Source organism: Morchella importuna (genome assembly GCF_003444635.1).
Source record: "Morchella importuna strain M04M26 chromosome Unknown Morimp01GS001, whole genome shotgun sequence".
Taxonomy (NCBI): Eukaryota; Fungi; Ascomycota; class Pezizomycetes; order Pezizales; family Morchellaceae; genus Morchella; species Morchella importuna.
The window spans coordinates 2,933,970-2,959,294 of record NW_025763398.1 but is presented as its reverse complement, the minus strand read 5'-3'; the positions used below and the strand labels follow the sequence as shown (position 1 = coordinate 2,959,294).

Genomic DNA, 25,325 nt, shown 5'->3' with positions numbered 1-25,325 from the left:
AGGAGAAATGGTGATTGGGTGCACGTGTTTTTAGTGAAAGGTTTCGCACAGTGTATACGTATACTTTAATTTCATCATTCTATTAGATAAAATTTGACTATCCTTTGGCATATGCATTAGAGGCTTATTTTCAGCATGTGTACTAGCCCAATGACGGACCCTCTCAGTTACGAAAATCAACGACTGGGAAATCTCATCGCGAAGCCTCCAGAATTCATTCCAAAGACATAGATGGCTGGCCAGGGCAGCCCATGCCATCGATAAACAAGTTTTTCTCTAAAATTATCCCTGTAGGATCAACAGAATATATTGTTCTTATGAGATCATGATATATGCGTACATGTACTTGCACACTCATGAAAACTCCGTAAATTAAAACGTTGTATATATCGAGGATCAAATGTTGATATTTGTAACTTGGATATGTGAAGATGGTTTAGAAGGTTAATCCTGGTACGTCATGTCAGTTAATGAGGTTAATGCTAAGATTACCGATGATATATATATATCGCATGGGCCCGGATCATGATCACAGGTAGAAAATCTTGAAACAACTTTTTCACAATACTTTTATTAGATTTAAGCAAGTCACGGTCTCAGACCAGCAAACACTTGCGCACCACACCCCCACTGAAAAGTAATTATAAGTCTAATATGATGCTCATAATTATAACACAAATATTGTTCTCCTTATTCTTATTTATTCTTAAGCATGATCATGATCATGACATATAGGTAGAGTTAATGTGTTGAAAACTCAACACATTCGCTGTTTTACTCATAGGTTTGAGGTAAAGGTCCGAGCCGTCAAGAATAGATCTAGATACTACATATCTATATTAACCCTGCGTGTAGATCTACTTTAATGGCAGATGCTATAATCCCCCTCCTTTTAGATCTAGACACCCTCTTTACCCTCTAAAATGCATATTCCTTTTACTATCATATCACCCTAGCTCATTCCATCAAATATAGGTTGCACCATGTACCAAGTCAAGTAGTACCATCCTTTTCAAAAGCGTTTACATATGCCAACAGGCCGAATACATGAAGACTATATGTGATCAATATCAGCCACAGTTAAGTTTCACCAAACACTAAGCTACTCCACGGACCCAAAGTCCTCGGTATAGAGATTGCAGTACACGGTTACGTCAGGTAAAAAAGCATATTGGACCTAAAGTCAATTATGATAAGGCATAGGAGTAAGATAAGTGTGTGTTTTGCCAGTACTCTACGGTACAAGCCAATCCAATTAATAGGCTCTTGTAATCACACAATAAAATCTTACGACGACCAGATTCCCACTTGACACAAGCCTTTTTCCTCAAAGTTGCTTAATGTATGATATATGTGATCTAGACTTATATTGCCGAAGATTTTGGATTTTGGGTGCACGTTCCCATGCATGCATGAGCGATAAGCGGGCCCCCACACTTGGTAGCGATCATTTATGATCAGGCTATAGGTACGTACGTGTCGGGATATTCTGTGCCTAATATTTATTGCTAATTAAAGAAAGTGTCCAACTCTGTGACAATCTACCTCTGCACCATGTCACAATTATTAAGTAATTATGAATTTAGCATTTACTACTCACCACTAGTATTGTGGCCCTCGGTCCAACAGAATTTTGAACCCCCCCCTAAATCCCGCATTTCTCGCGCACATAAGCCCCACTGTCCCCTACTAAATCACGTAGATACCCCATAAACTCTTCCACGGGAATCATATTAACCTCTCCCATCGCCGATGAGTGCATGACCTTCCCACCCCACAAAACTCTCACGTACCACTTCTTGTTGAGGCCGGCATCTAGAATCGAGCTCGAATAGAGCTCGAATATAACCTCGGACCCCATTCCGGGCCAGACCATCTCACTAATCTGTAATGCTCCCAATAGCAGCGATATAGAACCGTCATGACCTATGTTATGTCTATATTTAACCTTTGAGCCTTGGATGCCATCGACGTGCTGCTGCAGACGGGCCGAAAGCTCGTGGAGGTAGAGACCGTACTTGGTTCTTGCATATTCAAGCGATCGGGGGGTGTCGCGGAAGATGTAGGAGTATTCATATTGGGCGATACGAAAGACGCTATTTGCCATTTCACGGCTTATGCATTTGCTCGGGGAAGTGGCTGAGCATGGGAGAGGTTTTGAGTGGCAGAGACGGGAGGAAAGATTGTCGAAATAATGATCATACCAACTTGAAAGTGCATACATCAGTGAGTAGATAGCAGATAAGTATCTGATATGGGAAGGTAGAGCTTACGAGTGCCATTCACTATCAGTAGAATTAACACCCGATACTGCATCAAGCTCACCGAAAAGCCACTGACTCAGCTTTAAGTGTTCAGTCCAATTTGTATTACTTCCCTGATAACCACCACGGATACTCTCCGCGTAAGGACAAGAGTAACCAGGACGAAGAGAGTCTATGGTATCATATTGCTGAAGCACAGGAACTTTATCAGACGAGCCGAACATTCCCTTGATTAAAGCTCCCGCAACCTGTGATGTGATCACATTACTGGTCGCTCGAAAAACTGTTGTTTCATCATATTTTGCAGGAAGGAATTTGTGTATTTTATGATAGACGTCGTAGAGGTCCTTTCCGTGGGTATAGGAATCATCGAGACCGTCTTTAGTAATCTGTGGGAATTGGCATGAACCCTGGTAGCCCCGTTTTCGTAGAGGGTTTAAAGGGTCTTCGTAGTTATCCCACTAGTACGTAGCATTCCAGTCAGCAGGAAACCTTTCAGCTATCAAAACCGGCTAGCTATGACTCACATAAACCTTCGCGGCCTCAAATCCATCCATAGGCTCGCCATAATAAAACTGTCTTGTGTCTCCACAATTCCACTCAATATCTTCCACCGGAAATGTATTACTCTGGTACGGAGTTCTCTTGTGGTGCCTTTGAATGACCTCCACATACTCCAGTCTGTATTGGCTATCCGGGACCAGGTATTCCCTTGCCCGAACATGCGGCATGTTGCAATAATTATATACTCCATATTCTCCATCAGATGTATAAGAAGAGTTGTATATAAACCCGTTTGTACCATTGCCAGACACAGCGAAGGTCACGTTGTTTACTCGTGTTGAGTTGGGCGCAGACCAGTCGGAGCTGATAGAAGCTCCTTGCGATATAAACAGGGGTAGGAGGAGTACGTGCATCAGACCTAGGGACCGTGTGATTGTGAGCTGACCCAGTTGGAGTGAATTTCTGCTTGAGACGCGTTCGGTGTGGGCCATTGAAACGATGAAGTGGGATCACGTTAAAACGCAAGAACTTTTTTGTGACTGTATATTGTAAACAATTGAGGACGTGTCACGAGTCAAAGTCTTCTTAACATCTAATGCCTAGTGTCTATCTATGAATGGTTAGTTTCCTCCAAGTGGCTAAACGTGCGCACTTCCGGAGCTTATGATTGGTGGGGTGTCCATCGGGATCTAATAAGATGGTAACCCTGCCAATAAATTGTGAGACGTTCGCCGAAAAAAGATGGACCTCGCGGTGATCCATCATGCCCGGAGGTTGCCGATTTTATTATTATACTGTGAGACCGGTGGACCGAGAAATGCGTAATGATATTCCGAGTGATCTTCTATGACACATATTCAGGTAGACGGTAGCTCGTATGAATTGCAATGCTCGTAAAACAACTTTACATGGTAATTAACTGGGTTATAAATCACCTAAATCTACCTCTATCCCTTTGATTACTTGAACTACATACATGTGCAGTACACATAAGCTTATATTCTCTCTTCTTGGTCACTCTTCACACCGCTCGCAAAACTGCACTTCGCCACTACGAGTTCTAGACTATTTCCATTTATACTAGCGTCGAGTCTTATATATCTGATACCTGTCATTAGCACACGTGTCGGAAGCTTGGTCTCACGTGGAATCCCTAGCTAGTGAGAGCTTGTTTAGGATAGATGTACAGCCACTCAGCAAAAGTGTTCGTGATATAGTTTTAATGTCGGTGCACAGTGTGGCGCACCCGTAATACTGATGTTATTAAAGTTGAGATCCAAAACAACGAGAAATATATAATATAGTTCGTGACTATATATAAAAGGAGGATAGGTCATTGATCTTATTTTTCATTAACTTGGGCGCCATTGGTCACTGGGAAGGTCTTCTCTTGGGGGTTCTTGATGGCCCACCGCGGTTACATATGGGGAGGTGTCTCACTCTGAAATCGGAATCACGAACACTTTTGCAGAGTGGCTGTATGTAGCTCATCTTCCGGGTGGACTTCCCCTGAAACATATTCCCATTTGATCGACACTGAAGGTGTTCAATGTTCTAGAGTTTCCAGGTTCAATAACTACACAGGTTCCAATGCCAATGCAGCTATACGATGGCCTCCCTAAAGACCTACTACCCCAATAGGCTCGAGCTTCTACAGAGTTCAGCTCAAGCTGGAAACAAAACAACCTCGGGCCACCGGAGAAATGGTTCGGCATAATCGGCGCCACGGTTGAGTGAATCTCCTAGAGTATGTACGGTGCTTTTCTCTTTTCATACCCCTTTTTGTCCTTTGAAACCAGTGCGACATTTCGCCCTCATAAATCTGAGTGTAGTACAATTTCCAAGGTTTAATCATGTCAATAGGCTCCTGTTTAATCCGAGTCGAAGTCCGAGTACATACTATAGCCTCTGTGCGGCAGCATGGCATCAGCATGGCAGCATGGCAGCATGGCACTGGCAACGTCCCCACAACGGCCTTTGCCGTCAGCTCCCCACTCGAGTATCCGCGGGATTTCTTGGTTACGGGGAGTGCATGTCAATCTACTTAGAACCATGTTGATCCTAGTATACGTATACACCCAAACTATTACTATCCATTGGAGCTTTCACACATCTCCAGCTCCGGTACTAAGAAGTAAAGATCACCCCACAGTATATTCCCCACTTATGTAAGTCTCTCAATATATTTACCCTTTACATATAGCAATTCCTACTCCGTCAAGATTTGATTGGCTTCTTACCACTAGCTCTATGATACCCATTCGGATTACGATACAAGAACCGGCAAATAGAATCCCGGGAACAGGCATTTTTAACACAAATGGGGCCTCTGTTATAGTATAGAGTTGTATTAATATTCCTGAAAGATTAGCCTTCAATCTCGGCGTTCCAATGCAACGTACCGTTACCATAGACTTCGGAGAGGCCGAGAAATCGGTATGTAAGTACACAGGCTTATTGGCACTGATCTACATAATTGGGTTAACTGAAGAAGCAATAGGTGTCAAGTGCACCACTTAAATTACTACCAATTGTAGCATTTACTCGTTTCCCGGGATGAGAAACAAGAATGGGTCTCGGCGCACAGGCGCTAGGCAATAACATTATCCTGGCATAAAAACCGCCATTTTAAGAAGTCTTCACTATATGTACCAAAACGGTCATGTTCTTCAGTGCACCGATACCTGCATTTTCAGGTCCTTACCCTGAGGAATAAGTATGTATGTACAATTCAATAGCGTCCCAAAGTAATAAGCACCGGAATGGCGTGTGGGGGTGCGCACATACATGTGCACTTACTCTAGACATCAATTGGGGTGCACCATGATCATCAGAGGAAGAAAATATCAGGTTCGTACAGCCAGGAATCCTTTCTCGGGTAACCAGAACAGATCCGAGAAGCTTTGAAGCCTTCTTCAGGAAGGTACTTCTTCAAGGGATACCAACTTTCCAAATTGTCTGTATCGCGCAATTATTCCCACTCAAAGCGGTTATCCTTAACCGGTTCTCCTGTAAGCGAGTGATGATTGATGAGGCTCAAAAATAAAATAAAAATAAATCTTAGGGCATTTAAAGAGAGCTAGGTAGTGTGTATAACGGGATTCTTTCCTATAAGCGTTAACCCTTCCCATATTTACTGATTTCAAATCTAGAGACATTTAGCTAATCATATGTCGTGACCTTTAGCCTGAGAGAGGCAATTCCAAGATTTTTCAGTACGGTTGGATAGCTCGGACGGGTTAGTCCCATAGCTGAGTTGTCGGTTGAGACATTGGACGAATGTAATGACTTCACGATGTCGACGTCGTTTTGTAAGATCTTATAACATCTACTTTCTATCGGCATCCGTATACGAACGCGCCCCGGTCCGCTATCGGTATGAGAAACGGCGATACTATTAGTGCCGTAGTGACCCAGCATTCTTAAGAATGCCGAATTGAGCCGATTCTACTATCTGTGTGAATATCACGGTACGCAATTACCTCAGTCTCACGGCATCCTGCCAGATGCGGTAGCAAGCTCATTCGATTTTTTCGTATCTGTAGCTATAGCCCCCAAAATGCCCCTGAGCGGTTTCAGTGACATCCCCGGTTTTCTTTTCGATCCCGTCTGCAGTACATACATATCTAGGAATGTCAAATCTCTGTGGTCATGAACCCAGGTAGCGAAAAAGATCACCGACGAGATCGGTGTCGACAGTGCTACCAATGGGATTTTCAACCCGTGTTTCAATTCTTCCAGAGGATTACCGTTATCTATTAATGCGTGTCCATTCTTGTCACCTATCAAGATAGGCGTGGGGGAAGTGATATATGTATATGTATGGTACGATTGACCGTAATGTATAAACGTCTGAAAAGGATGATACAGAAACCAAAGCAGAAGATTGGAGGAAAGATGTTAGTGAAATCACATGTGTACGCAAACATGTCAGAGGTCTTGGTTGTGCGTGCTAGGTGGTACGTGGGTTGGACTTTAACATGGCTTGACGGTAAGGCAGAAATATAGGGCGAGCTTTGGCTCTGGTTATAAACAGCCGTGTCAAAATAACTCCCTGAAGCCCAGCCAGATACAAAGTGGCTGGGACTGCCTATTGGACCTACCTTCATTGCTCACCACGTCCAACGGCAACAAGGACTGGCTGGGATGGCCTATCCTAAGAATTTATTGGCCCCACTAGAGTTCCCTTCCATGGATCCAATTAGGTGAATATTCACATGTTTTCTTCATCACTGTTAATGCAATTGGGGCTTGGCTATTACCACTGCCATGCAAGCCCGGGCTGGGTTTGGTTCAAGATAAATGGATTCCGCAAATGATTTAAGCATGTCTGTATTATGCCAACAATTAAATCTTTTTTTTCTTTCGATATTCAGACCATGCATACTATAATTACACCTTTATGAACCTTGAAACGTAACCCAAGCCCCCCACAAAAAAAGGAAAGAAAAAACGATCCCCTATGCAAAAACGAAAGAAAGTAGGTCTTCAATGCTCATATCTTCACGCTTGACGAGCGTAGCGCGAATGAAACGAATGTACGAATAGGAAAAAAACGGTGGTATGAAGATGAGTGAGACAAAGTGCAGGTATAATAAAACAATCAAAAGAATTTAACAAAAAACGAGCCCGTAGTGCGCCAGATCATCATTCAATCCCCAATTTCAGTCAAAAAAAAAAAAAATGAAGCATAAAACAAAATTAAGAAGGAAAGAGGTATGTAAACGAGAGTATAAAACGAGGGTAAAAACAAAAGGAAGAAGCCATCCAGAACACGATCAACAAGAAGTGAAGTACTAAACACCAAAATAACAACAAGTACAATGGGATATGATAGAACAACCTTGAAACCTGGGACATAGTGGATTCGTATCTTTGGCTTCTCGTTTGGAGGCCTGGGCCTATATATAATGGAGGATTCTAGAATTATGGACAGTTGGGCTTTTCTGAGTTATAATCTACATCCTATTTTAAAGGATTTGAAGATCAATCTCTCATTTCCACATCTGCCGATGGGTCGGTCTCTGACTTTGCTGCTGCGTTGGGTGCTGTTTTGAGCTCGGGGGAATTGGGGTGAGATTCATGTCTCGGGTTCGGGTCGGTCTCCCGTTCTCCGAGCGGAGGTGGCGAAGCCGATGTCTCGTCGGTGACGCAGTGGGTAGAGGCTGGAGGTGTCATTTGTTTTTCTGGAAGAACGTTAGAACTGTGATCGGGGTGCCGTAGTGGCCCAAAAGGCTATTCTATCCTACCTCCGTCGGTCTTTGCAGCCGGGGCTGTGCCGTTTAAGAAAATACCAGATGACCATTGGTCTTGTCGTCTTTGCCTTTCTGCTCCCATCTCCTTCACGATGTCCAACAACTTTTGAACGCCTCCCTCGAGCTCCTTCCAACTGGCCTGAGCCAAACTCTCAGCAAGACGCTTGAGTTCTCCCTCATTTTCTGCGTCCTTAGAGAATTTTGATACGAGCCACGCATCCATCTCAGCCTTCATGGCGGGTTCCTGTCTGGTGGGAGTAGCGGACCGGCTACGACGTGCTTCCTGAGCACCCACCCTCTCACGCATTGCCTCTAATTTTGCGCTCAGTGCCTGTATTTCAGCAGCCATGGCATGATTGTCCTCCTGGAGCCTGCCGTTGTCGGCCTCAAGTTGATTCTTGATTGTCTGCAACTGGAGATTTCCACGAGAAATCTCTGAATTCCACGCCTTTAAGTCTTCGTACTCGGCTTGCAACCTATTGATTTCTGCCCTAAAACTAACTTCGACCTCTTGGAACCTACGAACCTCCATATCGTATTGTCTCATATGGATCGTCTTCTCGTTGTTGGTAATCTCCTGCTCCAAGGCCCTCATTTCGTCCTGAAGCTGGGCCTTGCGGTTGACCACGTCTGTGAGACGTGTCCTGAGCTGTTCTAGATTCATTTCATCCTCTCCCTGATGCCGCTGGATGGGATGACGGAATTCGGATGGTTCCGCTGGGGGCGGAATGTTGCCATTCATCGCAGAGATAATTTGTTGTGGAGGGGGAGGAGGGGGTGGGGGTGGTGGTGGAGGAGGAGGATGCTGTTGTGGTGGTGGTGCCGAGCCTTTGGTTAAGCTGTTGCTGCGCAGGACCCTTGGAGGCGGGTTGTTGGGTCTGGCTGGTGAGATTTGTGGCTGAGATTCCTTGCCGTTGCTACTGTTACTGTGCGAGCCTTGTGGTGCAACAACAGTGCTCGGATGCTCGGACTTCGCCGCGATCTTCCCCCCCTTGGCAGCGAAATTGGACGGCGGCGGATTTACGGGATTCCACATGGGTGTTTGCGGGTGTGCAGCGGCCTGTGGAAGTGGAGTAGACTCTTGCGGAATTGCCGGACGTATCCTAGTGGGATATACCGCCGGTTGGGAGTTTTGTGGCTTGTGCTCCATCTTGAGCTGTCCACCACCATCATGGTGATGCTGCTGCTGCTGCTGCTGCTGCTGCTGATGTTGCTGCTGCTGGTGAAGATGCTGCTGATGCTGCTGTTGTTGTTGCTGTTGTTGCTGCTGTTGCTGCTGTTGCTGGAGTACCATCCTGTCAGGAAACGGAGCAATTTCGGTAGGGATTTGCGGGGTCTCAGGTCGGGATTTCGGGGTGTGTCCTTCGCTCTCCGCATGTGGTCTGTTGGATATATCAACGGAAAACGTGGGCATTGACGATTGCGGCGGCCCGCCGGCAGATGATGCACTCGCGTTGGCGGAACCATACGAACGGCGCCCTCTCTTTGCCGGTGGGGGTCCTCCTCCGGGGCCTGTGTCTGGGGGGCTATCGGCGCCATTAGCATCAGCCGAATTTCGATTTCGTTTCAAGGCACCTATAACAAGAAAAGAAAAGAAAAAGTTAGCCCAGCCTATACCCCCCAAAAAGAAAATTGTCGCCGACTCGATTCTTGGGAATTTGGGGGAACATGATTATTACTCGCACACATACGAGAAATTGCAGTTATGTCAATTTCCTTGCCGAACTGTTTTTGAAACCAAGCGGCGAGCTCACGGTATGTTTTCTTCGGATTGGCCTCATAGTACGCCAAAAGTTTTTCGCTTTCCAACCCGATCCGCTCACGGTACTTGGATCGTTTCTTGATTACCATATATTCGAGATCGGACGGTTGGTCAGAGCGGCGGCGTCGAAGCTCGATTTCCTTCCCAAATTTGTTCTCAAACCATGTTAGATATTCCGACTTGTCCTTTCCAGGGTTGTCGCGCTGATATGCGTAGAATTCGTCCGTCTCTTGGGTGGTTGGGCCAAGAAAGACTTCCCGAGTATCGCGGTCGGCGGACATTGGCGTAGAATTCGTCGACCAATCCGTAGGAGGATGTATCCGGGGGGGTGTTGTCGACATGCCCGGCGAGCGGGTCGACGGAGGAAGTGATGACGGAATGGTGCTGACTTGCAAATTAAAATTATAACTTTTGTAGGGTAACGTGGTGAAGCTGAGAAAATTTTGGATATTAATTAAACAGCTTTTATATTTATATCCCTAATTGACAGAAACGTTGGATTGTCCACGCAAGACGAGTTATTGTTGAGCTTTGGATAACAATAGTATTAGGTGGCGGTATTAGAATAGTAGACTACTGTGGAATAGTAGGCGTTGGCGCGGCCGGAGTTAGTTATTTTCGGTACGTAGTTGTTAAGTAGTAGTTAGATGTGTTGCCTCTTGGTGTAGGCTTCCACTTGTGACGACAGTTGGTTGACGTTCACGGTAGATGGCAGAAGAACAAGAACAGAGGGGGAGGAGCGAAAGAAGTAGAGGAGGAGGGATGGGATGAGTTTGAAATAGTCGTGAGGGGGCTGTTGTAGTGGGAGGTGGTTGCAGATGAATGTTAATTAACTAGCAGTATTGGTAAGTGGCGGCGAACAGTAATGTACTCACTAGTACAAGAAGAGTAGTAAGGGAAAAATTGATGTTTGTCTCTGTTAAGTAAGTCAAATGTCGGTCAAGGTATCAAGGTATTCCTAGTTGCGTCGTGACACTCCCTCTTTTGTCTTTATCTGGCGGACTCCAGTGGTACCCAGGTAGAGCAGCGAGCAGCAACAGCAGTGTCGCAATCGAGCGGGCGATTGCAGCTGGGCGAGGCAGGGAGGGCTCTACTAAGTAGTAACTAACATGAGCCACCACATAAACACCGGAGATTAGTATATGATTAATCTAGCAGGAATGAGAGATATAATTGGAATTTGAGTAAAGTGACAGACAGGGGTGTGGGGGTAGCTACACACTGGACTGGCCGTTATGTGTTGCGAGAGAGAGAGAAAGAGAGAGATTGAGTGAGTGAGGCGATCCAAAGTGAGGAGTATCTCACTGGTACACTCACGTTCAAGCGACGGATGGATAGTTAGAAAGGGGTTCCCCTTCACTCTCTTCACCCTCCTCCGTACGTACCAGACACGGTGGCCGGGTATGTATGTATGTCCAACAGGAATAACAACACAAGAATAGGTATTTTACGACACAGGCCTAGACAAGTAAGGGCTCCACTCATGAGGAACAACGGAAGGGAAAGGTTTTAAGGGAAGGGTGCAATAAATGTTTGCTCCCTCGGCAGGAATGATCGTGAAGGATGATCATGACCATACCCTCACCATCAAAAATTATTTGATTACAACAATAACGGTTACAGGCCACATCCATAGATATGGTAATAATAACATTGGTAATAAAATGATTGTACTACATTAAATGATAGTAAAGTGGACCAACAGCAACAACAACACTACATCTAATTACTTACGAGATACCGTGCGGGAAAAAAATGGAGTCTCAGGAAGGAAGGATCAACTATTCTTTCTATCCTTCACTGGATATGTGCACATATTATGTGTGGTGTGTGTGTGTGATGTGTGTGTGTGTGTGTGTGGACTCGAAACTAATTCGGATAGATGGACTATGAGTAACTAAACTTACATGAAAAGGGATGGATGACGACTCGGACGAACGATTCAGAAGTAAACCACCACCACCGGGAATACGGATGAGGTGTAAAACGAGGTACATACAGACAGTAATCGACTATATACGGATAATATAAGGCAGGCAGCTGGAGAACGAATTACGAATTACAAAAGGAAAGAATGGGTAGAGTCGTCGGCCATCATGATAGACGACTGACATTGCTTAATATGACGAAGTACCCACTTACCTGCTCTACTTAGACTAACAAAAGCTAATTATTCTTTACCAGAAATCTGTACTAATCCCTGCTGTACTTGAAACCTCGTACAGTACAACCGATCAGAGCCGTATTCCCGGGTTGGGAACAGCGGATAGTGGGCCACCACGGTCATTCCGCCACCTTAGTTCTCCTCTATACCTACATACCAAGTCATTCATGTAGAGTTAAGGTACATACCTGGGTAGGTACCTAACACACATACCTGGACCGTACCGTAGACCCATAGACCCAAAGACACCCCCCCTCCCCCAACCAATCGACCAATCAACGCTAACAGTAGGCATTAGAGTTGATATTTGCCAGTTTTGGCTGGGAAGATGTCTCTTACACTACTGTACTAGTAGTGCCAACCCTCCAAATCAACCAATCAAATGCCTCAGGAAAAAGCCCCGCGTTCGATTATGGTCTGTGTTGCTCTTATATAGATCGTCGACCTCCCCACTGCTGCTGGGCACAAGCTAAATACTTCCCGGGTGCCTTGAACCGAGCTTGATGGCGCACACTTCACAGATATGTATCCACAGTCCGGATCTCTCTGAGCTTTGACCGTAGGGATTTTACCAAAATGCCAGAGACAAACAGGAAGAGGAGAGAGGGTAGAAAATGAAATAGAAGATAAAATGGACAAATCACGGCGTGCGTGTGACCGCTTTCGGTGGGGGGTAGGACAATATTGCTTTTTATGACAGAGCAAATCAAGCAACCGGAAACGCAAAGGGAGAAACCAGCTGGACAATCGCAAGCTTATCAATAATATCGTTCCCATTTCAAAGCTACATACTTTATGCCCTATCTCCCCTAGCCCCATCGTACCTACATACTCTATTGTGTGCCCAGGCACTTACTATTCTCGAAGGTGCTACAAATGGGTTATGTAGAAGAATTTTGTACCTTGATACATACAATTGGTGTACGTGTGCGTCGGCACCCGTTCTCGGCGGCCGGCCACATATATTGAAACATATCCCTTTATCTATTAATTACCGGACCGAAATTCGTTTCAACAGTGGGTATATAAAGCAGAGAAGTAACTCTTTGTTTGCAACATCTGCTCTTCAAATTGTATCAGCTGATTTAAATTTGTTATGATTAACGCAACCGCAAGTAGGAGAACGAATGAACTAAAGTAAAACATGTTTCGAGGGGGAAGATTCATCAGGATCTAGGCCTGGTCACAGACTGGATCATGGAGCATACGCACACAACCCAATTACAATTATATTACACACTTCCAAATTCATCACCTACCCACATAGAAAGAGAAGTATTTAATATTTTCGGCCTATTGTTTGTTGTAAGTACTACAATAATAGCAGCCAAGCGCTAAAGCACTCGTGTCTTGGCATTGAACACCAATACCGCCAAAACTCGAAAAATTGGCTATCTCTGTCCAGGGACTTTGATTGGTTGGATGGCATTGATTTCCCATACAAGTAATTCTGATCTAGTCAATTTGAGTTATGGCGGTACTCTGATTTAAGTGAGACTTGGCTTGCAATACCAGTACTGTACGTCGTAAGCCGTGCAAGTCAACCTATAAGAAAGCTTTAATGATAACCTCTGGGACCGGTGCCGCGCAAGCTGCTGAGAATGAGTAAAAAAAAATAAACAGTCTGGTTGAATTCTGTATACTTTACATATGACGAATACTGGCATCATTTGTTAAACTAGTGTGATATACTCGCCTACCAGCATAAGAACCAGAAAATGCGAGTGACAAAGTCAAGGATTATTTGTATGGAGTGGCAACGTTCTGCCATACAAATAATCCTTGACTTTGTCACTCGCATTTTCTGGTTCTTATGCTGGTAGACGAATATAAGCTGCAACAGTAGGTAAAACATGCAGCTCGTGAGAGGAATCTTCCAGGGAGTGTGGGTCGTCTACTTACAGAGAGGCTCAGGCGAGGGGGGGTAAATACATTTAACGTCCAGCACAATGATCAATTGCTCTACCTATGTTAGGCATCGCATCGCTTTGTCTTGAGGCATCCAGCAGCAACAGCGCGGCCATGGCCCTTATATCGGGCTTTACTTTTGTTCACTCGTTCGTTGAATTGACAAGGCGAGTTGGTAGCCCTAGCTAGTCATGGTCAGCTCTGCCTAAACTCGTCGTGGTACGTGTTGCGAGGCCTCCATTCGCTACCTAACTCGATTCTCATCAATTTACTGGCTGTTGATAGCTGTAATAAGTAAAGAGGAGTCACGTCAGATAAATAGTTACTTGTTTCCATTACACAGGCCAGACAACGCTAAGCCCTTTTCATACGTTATATCCTCGGGTACCACTCCACGTTGCTTACTGGCCATGGCTTGCAGAAGAATATCAGCAGCAGCATGTCCTGATCACCTTCCATCCTGCTATCTATTCTGCTACCTACAAGCCACGGGGAGCATGAAAAGGATGGCACCATCCACTTCCTCCTCCTCCCCTTCCCCTTGACCTCAGGCTGACCTCCTTCCTTGACCTCCTTCCCTGACTTCATCATTAGACTAACATCCTTGCTTTGATATTAACATGGCGTACTTGTGGTCTCGGGGTCCTAAAGTACATGTACTTACATGGTATGAATATTCCTCGAGATCTCCTCCCACGATCTTTCAACTCCTTCCTTTCCTTCCTACTAATACTCCCGGATAGGAACGGTTCACTCGTTACCCTTTGGGGACTACCGGCGCGCGATACAAAGACGAACCAGGGTCTAATTCCGTTGAGCTCAACTACCTAACCCACCTCATCCAGGGAACCAATGGCAACGAGACGCTAATCCCATTCTAGCCTACGATTATTGAAGGCGGAAAAAAAGGCAAATGATCGGCGATGTCCGTAGGCGCTTCAGGAAAGGATCGTCCCTAAAGTAGTTGTCTCACTTTCGAGTTGACTCGCCTTTTTGACCTGAGGCCACTGCTGAGGGCTGATATGCTGTCCGCCTGTCGCTGGCTCGATCGGTCGGTTACCTACTGCCACTGGTAAGAAAAAGGCGGATTTTTTTTTTTTTTACAGTAGAGAGTGTTTATTGAACCCCATGCCCACCAATTTCTTGGTACTGCAGAATCCAGAACACCCCCCCCCCCCCAGATGCGCCAGCCTAGTCTGTACCGCGATAGGAGCCATGTAATAACCATCGGTAATATAGGCAATGCTCTAGTACGCCTCCTCGGTGAGGTCAATCCTGGGCGTATTGGATCATACATATGATACCTATGATATTATGGGGCTGTCTGCTCAGCTTAGGCTTTGATTGCCTTAAGAACGAGGGAAAAGGCTCCTCCGGGCCAATGCAATGCCTGGGGCCAGGAGCTTAGCAAGTTGCCAACTATTACTATTACTACGCATATTGTCATCCAAGTATTTAACTCATGTTTGATCCTATGTACGTACATACTGCACGTCCAACATACCCAGCCTACGTACATAAAGTACCTACATGTACCCACACATACGTGGTGGTTATTATATGTACCAAGTATCTACATAATCAATCAATCGAATCCTTGTCTGCAATTGCCTATTGATCCAAACGAGTAAAGGCATAAATTTCTTAAGAAGTCTTTGCCCCGCCACTACTACATGTAGGTCATAGGTAAGATAAAATACATGTAGGCACTTACCTCGGGGAAACCTTACGGCAAAACCGCTCTTATACTGGCGTGTATAATTCGTACCGGCATGCACTAGCTAGCTCCTTATCCTGAGGTCACGGCTCTCAACCTCAGTTACAGTACCTACAACATGTATGCGCCCCAATACGCTCCCTCCGTTCCTCTTCGCCCATGCCAGTCAGGCCCCAGAGTCTGATCCCTCAACAATTAAATTCAATAAATCTCGCCTTCATGCCAGGTGAACAGATTTCATAGTGACCGCACAAGTCTGCGTTGCCAATACAGCCATCGTGTCAGCCCAACGGCAATTACCATCTTGGGTCCTGGAGAATACCGCAGCAAAACAGTTTGATCGTGAGATCTTTTGCAACTGAGCTAGAACAGATATGTGTCCCCCAATTGCCCATCACTTTCCCATATGATAGGCTGATCCAATCGGTCCTTTTTGCGCTTATAATATTAGTAATATCACGAATCATATCGAGTACAAATTATGGGGAGCTTGCAACCCCTTCTCCCCAATTGAAGCTTGCAAGCAATCCAAGGTCTGTGCCACAAAAAGAAGACAAAAGAGCTCCGGTTGAGTTATTAGCCAAGAAGCCTCTGGCTCGGATACAGACACGATATGACATACGGCTCTCCTTCTCGGTCGAAAGTTGAAAGTCTGCAGATCTGAAGAAAACTAAACCCGGCCGTAGAGGCCGTTTTTCATTGATCGGAGACCTAATCAATCTGGCTGGTCTGGAATTATAATGCGTCAATTTATTAGCTAGGCAGATAAAGCTGTCGATCTAATTCACCAGATCTGTACGAAACCAGACCATGGACTCCCTCAAGTTCGATCTCTCGTTTCTAAGCCCTTCTTCTAAATAAACCTCTTGTGGCACGTGGCCATGGCATGATCCTCGAGATAAATAAACTAGAGAAATGAATGAACGAACAGGTTTTGCAACACGTACATGAATGGGGAAAAATTCCAAAACCTACCGTATCCAACGCACCAAATCAGAGGGGTGAAGATGGAAGCGTTAGTTACATTTCCATAACATCTGATGATGATAATGATGAATTCAACCGAGACAACAGTGCAACACCCTCAACCCTTTACTCGGATAGGCCCTTGGTTTTTCGCGCCGCAGTTCCGACGGTGTGGGTTAGGCGGCGTTGTTAGTACTTAAGATACTAATGTATGAAGGCGGAGCTGGAGTTACAAAAGGATAAAGCCTGTGTACACATGAGATTACAATCATGGCATATTCAACAACGCCTGATATATATTGGCTTTACAGGGAGTTTTGTGCTCGAAGATTTGGAATAATAAAGTAACCTCCCACCATACTCAATTGGTGACAGGCCCCCCTCGTACTTCAAACCAGTCTGAGAATCTTTAGATACGATTGCCCTATCTACCTGTGCATTCTGGCATTAAGAACCAACCTTTACATTCTGCCTAATAGCGTCGGAGATTTTCCTAACTTCAACGTGTCGGTTTGATCTTCCTCGCTTGTGATGTAAAACTGCATGAACTTTATACATAGGGAATGCATTCAAGGAAAGGAAGGGATGGATCCGGAGGGTATCCCATGCTTTAAGTCATATTTTATCGACTTATGGAGAGGGAGATCATAAAAATATCGGGCGAAAAAAAACCATGGTCGTACCTATAGTAGGGCCATGCCTGATCCAGGCAAAAAGAGCTTGAACAGCCTTTTACTGGTAACGATTATTATTCGTCTCATGTAGCCACATGTGCATATTAATTGGTTGAACTGAACACCTCTGTTTTTAGGCTTCTTTTTGCCTTCTCCAAGTATCATACTTCAGTTGCAACCCATTGCATGACAACAAAGCTGCAGTATTCTTAACACCGGTATTGTGGTACCGTATGGAAAACACATATCTGGCAAAACCCGAGCTGTTGCGAAAGATAGATAAACAATTCAAACTTACCACATCTTTTGAGCCATATTAGGGCTTCCCACCGCCACCTAATGTTACAACCCATGATGGCATATAGTTATATTAGGCATGCCGGCCACTCTCCCCCACCTTTCTTGTTAATAAAATATAGCTAAAGTAAGCTACTGTTATAAGTTGATATTACTCAGGTTTTAGGCAATTATCCAAAGATCAGGGCACAGTCAGCCAGTAACAACCATTGAATTAGCGAGGCCGTCTACTTACATGTAAAGTGAGTGTCTTGCCGTCGCGGGACTCGGCCTTTCGGTCGGTTAGCCGGGGGGCAAATATTATAAACGCTCAAGGACAAAAGAGATCGAAAGCTGGTAGGTACATGGTGTTGGTTATCGTGGCTTCATCTTGACACCAACTGATCGTTTCATCCGACCCACCAACCCGGTGGGAGGTCACTACATAACATTTACAGGTCGATGTGCAATATAGCCTGCCATGAAAAGATTCAAGTGTAATTAACAAAATTTGCCTGCCGATTTAATTCTTCAATAACTTCCCTTTCTTCTCTCCCTTGTTTTAATATATTAACCCACGAGAAACATGGCTAAATATTATTTCCTCCCGGACCTACTAGGCAATATTTAGGTCAGGATCGACCAGACTTACGAAAGAAGGCATCCAGCAGCTGCAGCTGCAGTGTGCTGCTTGATCATCACCATATCTCAATCAAATGATGGATGGATGGATGGATTAGATAGATACTATGTAGTATCTGATATCAAAGGTCACAAGGCCCGTGACACGTATAACACGGAGCTTATTAGTCCCGGTAATGACAATAATTTTGGTACATAAGCCCTGATTCCTAGCAAGCTTGCACGGACCCATCAAGTACTTACGCCCGGTTTCATAGAAAATTTCGACCCCATCCTGGTACGATCAGTGACGATGATATATCGGGCCAGCGATATATCTATTATCGGTATAGCACGAATGATATACTTTGGGTATCTACATACATACAGCGCCTTGTCCCAATATCCTAGGCGTTCTTCATAGTAAAGTGGGCCTACTCATATCATGTACCACATCAATATCAAACCGAAGGACGGAAAAGCGGCGTGTAGCAACGTTCATGGGGGTATAAGTGTTGCTGTATAAACCTTCCGCATCGGGTACAATAACCAATTCGTACAATTATTAAGGTCCCCCGGCCAAATATAAGACATGTAGTAGGTGTACATACAAAGAAGCACCGATCATACCAGCTTACATACTTTTTTACTTATAAGTGCAAATTAAGCTCTATTCTCTGCCTATAAAAATTCTCATACACCCTCCTACTCATTCTACTTCATAATTTGATGTTCAAAGCTTTGTTTAGGAGCTGATTGAGAGCTCAGCTCATGACCTAGGGCTGTACATTATCAAAATCACGGCTTTCTAAGTGATTGACTGACTACGCCATAGCCCGGGTATTCGGACTCATAAGGAAAGCACTGGACACGACGGAGTAAGTCCAATCGGGATTGTTAATTAATGATCAATGATATCACTAGCGCGCTGCTGCAGCAGCTGCCTGCTTTGTATTCCACGTCTGCGAGATGATACGACACGACAGGTCTCGCTACCTGACTTGCAGTTGCACATGGTAAATAACAGTTAACCGCTTGCTGGCATGTGGCTTTGAACTTCGCTGCTCTATGGCACTATGCATGATGAAAAAAAAATTCTGTAGAGTAAATATTTAAGATAGAGAACTGTTTCCCATAGCCCACCCCTAGGTAGCCAGTATTCATGCAATCAGTACATGTATGTTTGGACCGCAGTGTGGGCTTGGCAACCCAAATATTTTGTCGGATTCAGCCATCACTAGGCGTTACATACGCTAGCGTTCTTCCTACCCTATCAGAACCTCATCAAGTTTTAAGAAAGCATCGCAGAGGCAGGTATGCTCCGCCTACATAGCCGGTTTACGATTACGTACTGTGATTTGCATGGCGTTTTTCTTTTGGGGCGACTGTGAAAGACATGACCCATAGCTAGGATGTTTTATCTCTCCTTTAACGTTTAGAATTCATTGGACGAGACGCCGAGTGGTGCTCTGGGCCGACAACGTGCTATTGGTTGAAAGTGTGAAAGGGCGCCCAGAACGAAGATGCCTATCATGATCTTGTTTGCCTTGCTTTTCTGTTCACGTTTTAATCCTTGTAACCCAAGGATGACATGTACTTGCACGCTGGTCTCATAACATACCGCGTCTATCGGTTCTCGGGCTGCGTTACGGGCTGTGTAGAGCTAGAGGTCGTTCGTTCAACATCTACTACCTAACTTCTTCCTACCTCAAGCATCATCATCATCAGTTAGTAGAACTTTGGGTTTTGTGCTGGACAATTCGCCGTCACTATGACTTGTCGTTATGCGTATCAGATTCTTCAGCTTGTCTGCACATGAGCTGCGCCTGTATGCTTCGCTCAGTATCGAAAGCCGGACCGTTACCCTTTTCGGATGCTTCGCAGGTTCTACTCGGGGTAGGTAAAAAGTACCGGACAATGTAGGTTTTTGGTTCACCAATGGGCGCGCGTGCTAGGCGTGAACTACTGCAAAAAAAGCCCAGAGACAAAACTTGCATTGTCCGGTACTTTTTGCCTGCCCCGAGTACATAGGGCTTGAGCCCCTTCAAGCTTAACCTGCAATACAAGTTGTCTCATATCGAAAACGCATTTGAAGGTGCCTCTCGATCGCACATCAGCACAGAAGAGACATCTATGTCTCGGCCTGGACAGATTCATACTTCCGGGGCCCGCAATGGGTTTTCTACCTCGAGGGTGGGTGGCAATCGAGTGAGAAAGTATGAGCGTCGGTACTCTACTACTCCTAGCTAGAGGGGGCTTCCGGATAACGGGCGTTGCGCCAAAGCAGCCACATTGCAACCAATGATTGATTGTCTTGGATGGAGTGCGCCTCTACTACTTCTTTCCCTGCAGCAGCTGACTGAGTACGTACCCAAATTCCGCGTTCTGTAGAGTGGCAATGATTGATTTAACGCCTGTGCAAAACAGGAGAACAGTAAACTGCCCAAGGGGGTCAATTAAAAAAGAAGTACGTAGAGGCCCGTTTTGTGGATCAATATAGAGTAATATTTTTACTTGTTAGTAGGAACCCAGACCCCAGTAAAACCATTGGGACGGACGGTAGTTCAGCTAGCTAACTTGATAGCTAGATCATTTGTCATTCTTCCGGTAGATCTCTTCAAATGCGAAAGGGTCGTTGACACTCCAGGTAGGCTGGCTGTTCCAGAAGCCCAGATAACCCTAACCCTTGAATAACCCAAAAGAGCCAAACGAGAAAATGGATTTGGACTTTGCTCTGTCGATCGCAAATTCAACCCTAGCAAGCGTGACATGGAGTACTCGGCAAGTACCCTCTAGTTGTCACAGTCCACATACGCACATGTACCAATTAGTTGTGGGCCCATAAATTGAGACATGGGAGTCAATCGCGATGAAGCAGGGGGTGAATGGTAGCCTTTTATGCCGTCTTAAATAAATTTCTGCGAGTTGTTTTTTCGGGCAATCGCTAACCCCCACTGAGTAAGAAAAACAACTGTCGATTATCACAATTTTTTGGGATCTGTAGCGTGGGGTAGCAACTGCGCTGCTGCACTGATACGATCTAGAACGATACGTATAAAGAGCTCCTAGCCAGCTAATGGATGATTGGGCATGCCCAAAAGCAAAGTCGGTAGTAGATATTGCTACCTATTATATAGGTACCTACTAATCTATGTATATGTGCCTTGTCTGTGATTCGGATAAGGTGATTCCTGCATTACTTAACGAGTCTTTATTTGATTACCAGCTCTTACAGGCCGGCTGACATGGAAGCCATGCACGTTACTTTACCGCGGCATGCACATAAGTTTCGACATTGGATATATATATATTTGAGTAATATATAATAGTATTCCCACCTATTTAGCCCAATGGCGACTTTGCCTTGTTCATTTCGCAACGTTAATACAATCTAATTTTTTTTGATTTGCAAACAACAAAGAAAAGAACATGCCGGTGGCGCCATGGGTGAAGTTTACTCGTCGTGTTTCAACAGGTCCAGTCAGAATCTGTATCAAAAAACCCATACGTACCCCCACACCCATGCCCTCTTCTATCATGTTCCTCATCTCTATTGACGTGACGGGATCATACCATTTTCGAATCCTCCGCTTGGCTAAGGCTTCTATTCCGTAGATACCCTAGGAAATGCCTCAGGTGAAACCTATTGGCAACTAGTAGAGCTTGGAACTTGTTACAGAAGGTAGATAGGTACGTATATACCATGCGTGCGTATCCTAGTTGGATGTTTCGAAACAACATAGCCCCACGCAGAATATATGTTTAATTGGGATGTTCCACATGTCACGTAATGTACGCAAATGCAGAGACATTTCGCACCACTTTTTTTCTTCAATTGATCGACAAACCGAGTAAGGTTCCCGGCTTCCTAACCAGACAATTCATTGACAAAATAAATCAATGGATGGTAAATACCGCACGATCCCACAGCCCAAGCTTTTTCAGCACATGGCAGGGCGGATATTAAAGAAGACGTACCGGCGGTACTAATGCAGATTACTCCTAAAAGTGCCCAGGGCTAGCAGGCAGGTCGGGGGCGTGGTGTTAAACTTTGGAGGAGGAGAGTCAAGCGGCATAGAGCAGGAAAACGAAAGGGAAAAAATCTCCGGCGGAAATAGAGTAAGAAGATTTTTCTCTCTTCTCTTTTCTCACCGACGTCAACCTCCTATCAGTCAGGTGTAGAGGATCGTCAGAAAAAGCAAACACATCATATGCATCTTGGCAGAGATACCCTGCTTGCGCATACCCGAAGGGGAACCGCTCGCGGCAAAAGACAGATAACTCTCTGTATTTCAGAGAAAAATCGATATGTGTGGCCGAGTAGGTACATACATAGGAGGGTGTAAGATCGACAAAAATCCAATATTAAGAAAAAATTTATCATTCAGTAAGATCTTTACATAACTCTAAAGAGCTTGTCGATCTTTGATCGATGGGATTTGGGTGCATGCCGAATAACTGGATTTAATAGGCTAACCACGGCATATGCAATACTGATAGCTCACATAAGCTTTCTCATGTAAGACTAGGGCCATCATGCAGGACTACCATTCGCTTATCATTTCCAATATTATATGGCATAATCGAGTGAGGGATTATGATCCGACTCCTAAAGCAGTGCTTGTAGTTCAGTGTACGCACAGGAAGATATATGGTGGTAGTCAGGGCTTGTACTGCTACAACACATCTTCAAATTCTAGAGGTTTCAGGAGTTTTGTAGATCGCAGGGTTAGGGTGCATTGTTGATTGGCGACCACATATAAATTGAATACCCCCCGGCTTTTCAATTGCACCTCCACCACTGGAATCTAGGAAAATTTGGGCTTGTACAGGCCTCACAAGCTTAAGCTCAAGTAATGATATTGGTGAATTGGCAATTTCAACGGGGAATTATGATTAGTCATGCAAATTAAAAGCTAGTCATGTATAGTAATGTAGAGTACATGTGTTGAGACATATGTACGATCCGCAAGCGCGCGAGCATCTCGGTCTATGAGCTATTCGAGATCGATTGGTAGATACGTGACGTAGAAGCCCTCGAATCTTCCGAGCACAATTGGGTGATCTGACAGCGGAGGTAGAGTACTCTATGTTAAGTCGGAACAGTGTGCTGTACTCTGGATCTAGGGACAACCCTTCTACCCACTAAGGCATGATCCACCTATATTTAAACCGATGATTACTACTTTCTTTGCAACGGATAATTGTGAGATATTTACCACAGCCAAAAGGGTTGCCACGGATTTATGCCCAGTAAAAACACCATCCAAGTCTCAAATATTTTGTTATGAAAAGGTTCCTTCGTCTATTATATCGATCAAGTTATTTTTTTTTCATTAAAGAAAAGACACCGCCTCAAGCGTAATCCTTGTCTGAAACACTTAAAACTCCAGGTTTGTTTTACTCTAAGCAGAGTACATAACTTGTCACCGAATGATATGATATTCCGAAAAGATTGACGGATTGACTGAAGAGAGACATGCGGGCGGCGGGCCCACACTGGTGAGAATCTCCATTTTTGGTTTAGTTGTATCAATGATAGTTGGTATGTTAAGCCGTACGCGTAACGGTCTAGATCTGGGTCTGTGTGAGCCACAGAATAAGTGGAAGTCACAAGGCGAGGAAATCATGATCTGCCGAGTGACCTCCAATGAAGTAGGAGGATGCAACATGGGTTCTTAGTATGTGACAATCTTCCGCAGATACAGAGCCGTTGGAGTCCTATTGGTAAGTATGATTTTGGTCCGGAATACTCCTCAATTATACAAAAGTCTTCCGGCCTTTGTCTCTTGCATGTCGGAGAGGATCCTTAGTTGATCACTGTAAGAATTTGTGATCTTTTGCAATAAGCTTTGATGGAATTATTATTGTCGGATCGTGCTGCATGCTCAGAATATCTCCCAAAAGCGGAAAACTTCCAGCAATTCAGGATTCGAGCCTAGCGTGTGGTTACTCTTGGGCTCGCTCCTACACCATCATTGATGTCTATTTCTCTATAGGACTAGGAATCACTGCATTGTATCTCCTGCTCCTGGAGAGATAGTTTTTCGGTTTATGTGGGTGGTGCATCCACGCTAGGAATCATCTAAGATAGGGGAAGACCGAGAAACCTAGAATACCCAGAAGACACTCCACTCGGAGGGTTTCGGGGACTTCTAGGCCTTCCAAAATCTCAACACCCTAAAACATGTGGCGATTTAAAACGGTACTGCCCCTCCAAACGAGAAATTATCCCGTCGGGGGAAGGGTTAAAGGATGAAGTCGAATATGTATCGTGTTTAGACTCACATAGACAAATTCCTGCACTGCAATGCTGTACATGTAACATATATTTGATTTGGCGAGGAATTTATGTCAATTTGACATACTAGGCAGTTGATCCCATGAGCATAAGTCTTGAAGTTCTTATTGGATGAATTGAAAGATGCCTAGCGGGCCCGGCGCTATAGAAGCATGTCAGGAGATGAGGGAGAGGTAGAATATGGAAGTTATGTGGTGGGTGGTACTGCCTTTGGTCAATTTTCTGACGCTGACATTGGCTATTCATCACGATTGGATATACCAACTCGACTCACCTAGCTTTTTGTTGTACCTCATGGCGCACAGTCGTCTCTCAATGAGCGGTCCGACCACCAACACCGATCACCGACCATTATCAACATCCCCGCTTGTAGAAACAGCTATCGCACGCCTCTCTAACAAGAAACGGTCCTTGGCCAACCAGCAATACTTCACTGCATTAGCCATGGATCTAGTATTCAAGGATTACTAAGGGCTGGCATGATCACGAATTCGAATATCAAAACATTCACACATATGTATCAAAGCCATCAGTGTAACGGTACTAGTACCCAGTTGCATCTCTTATGTGATTAGAGAATTGACAAAGAGTTATTACGTTCGAACGTTCTATCACCGTTGATAGACAGGTGGTGTTTCGGTTGCCGAATCGACCGGAGTAAATGGCCCAACTCGATATGTAATATCATAGCTTAGGGGGGCCCTCATAAGTTACATAGAATTGTGAATCCCTAGGTGCAGCAGAAAGAGACAGTATAGTTGATCCTTTTGGTATAAGAACCTGCATGCTGGCTGGGACATACGTACATGTAGGTGAATAATGTCTTGTAAAGCAGTTGACCTAAGCTAGTAGAACAAATTGCAAAGCTGGCTTTGTTGAGAGTCTCCACCCGCGATTTGATAGGTGAGCACTG

The 25,325-nt window shown here is 44.8% G+C and overlaps 4 protein-coding genes across 4 annotated transcripts; all 4 read right to left on the bottom strand.

Annotated features, from left to right (window-relative positions):
• Nucleotides 1-1,645: 1,645 nt before the first annotated feature.
• LAJ45_00756 (uncharacterized protein) lies at nt 1,646-2,995 on the bottom strand (the record flags this gene model as incomplete). Its single annotated transcript, XM_046110357.1, has 3 exons — nt 1,646-2,207; nt 2,274-2,725; nt 2,792-2,995. 3 exons carry the CDS (start codon nt 2,993-2,995, stop codon nt 1,646-1,648), a joined length of 1,218 nt encoding a protein of 405 aa, XP_045977050.1.
• Nucleotides 2,996-7,754: 4,759 nt separating this feature from the next.
• LAJ45_00755 (uncharacterized protein) lies at nt 7,755-10,066 on the bottom strand (the record flags this gene model as incomplete). Its single annotated transcript, XM_046110356.1, has 3 exons — nt 7,755-7,954; nt 8,018-9,598; nt 9,778-10,066. 3 exons carry the CDS (start codon nt 10,064-10,066, stop codon nt 7,755-7,757), a joined length of 2,070 nt encoding a protein of 689 aa, XP_045977049.1.
• Nucleotides 10,067-13,920: 3,854 nt separating this feature from the next.
• LAJ45_00754 (uncharacterized protein) lies at nt 13,921-14,445 on the bottom strand (the record flags this gene model as incomplete). Its single annotated transcript, XM_046110355.1, has 3 exons — nt 13,921-14,042; nt 14,106-14,142; nt 14,263-14,445. The coding sequence occupies 3 exons, from the start codon at nt 14,443-14,445 to the stop codon at nt 13,921-13,923; spliced, it is 342 nt and encodes a 113-aa protein (XP_045977048.1).
• Nucleotides 14,446-16,353: 1,908 nt separating this feature from the next.
• Nucleotides 16,354-17,098, bottom strand: LAJ45_00753 (uncharacterized protein; the record flags this gene model as incomplete). The annotated part of the gene is made up of 4 exons (XM_046110354.1): nt 16,354-16,481; nt 16,550-16,611; nt 16,902-16,939; nt 17,000-17,098. 4 exons carry the CDS (start codon nt 17,096-17,098, stop codon nt 16,354-16,356), a joined length of 327 nt encoding a protein of 108 aa, XP_045977047.1.
• Nucleotides 17,099-25,325: the final 8,227 nt, after the last annotated feature.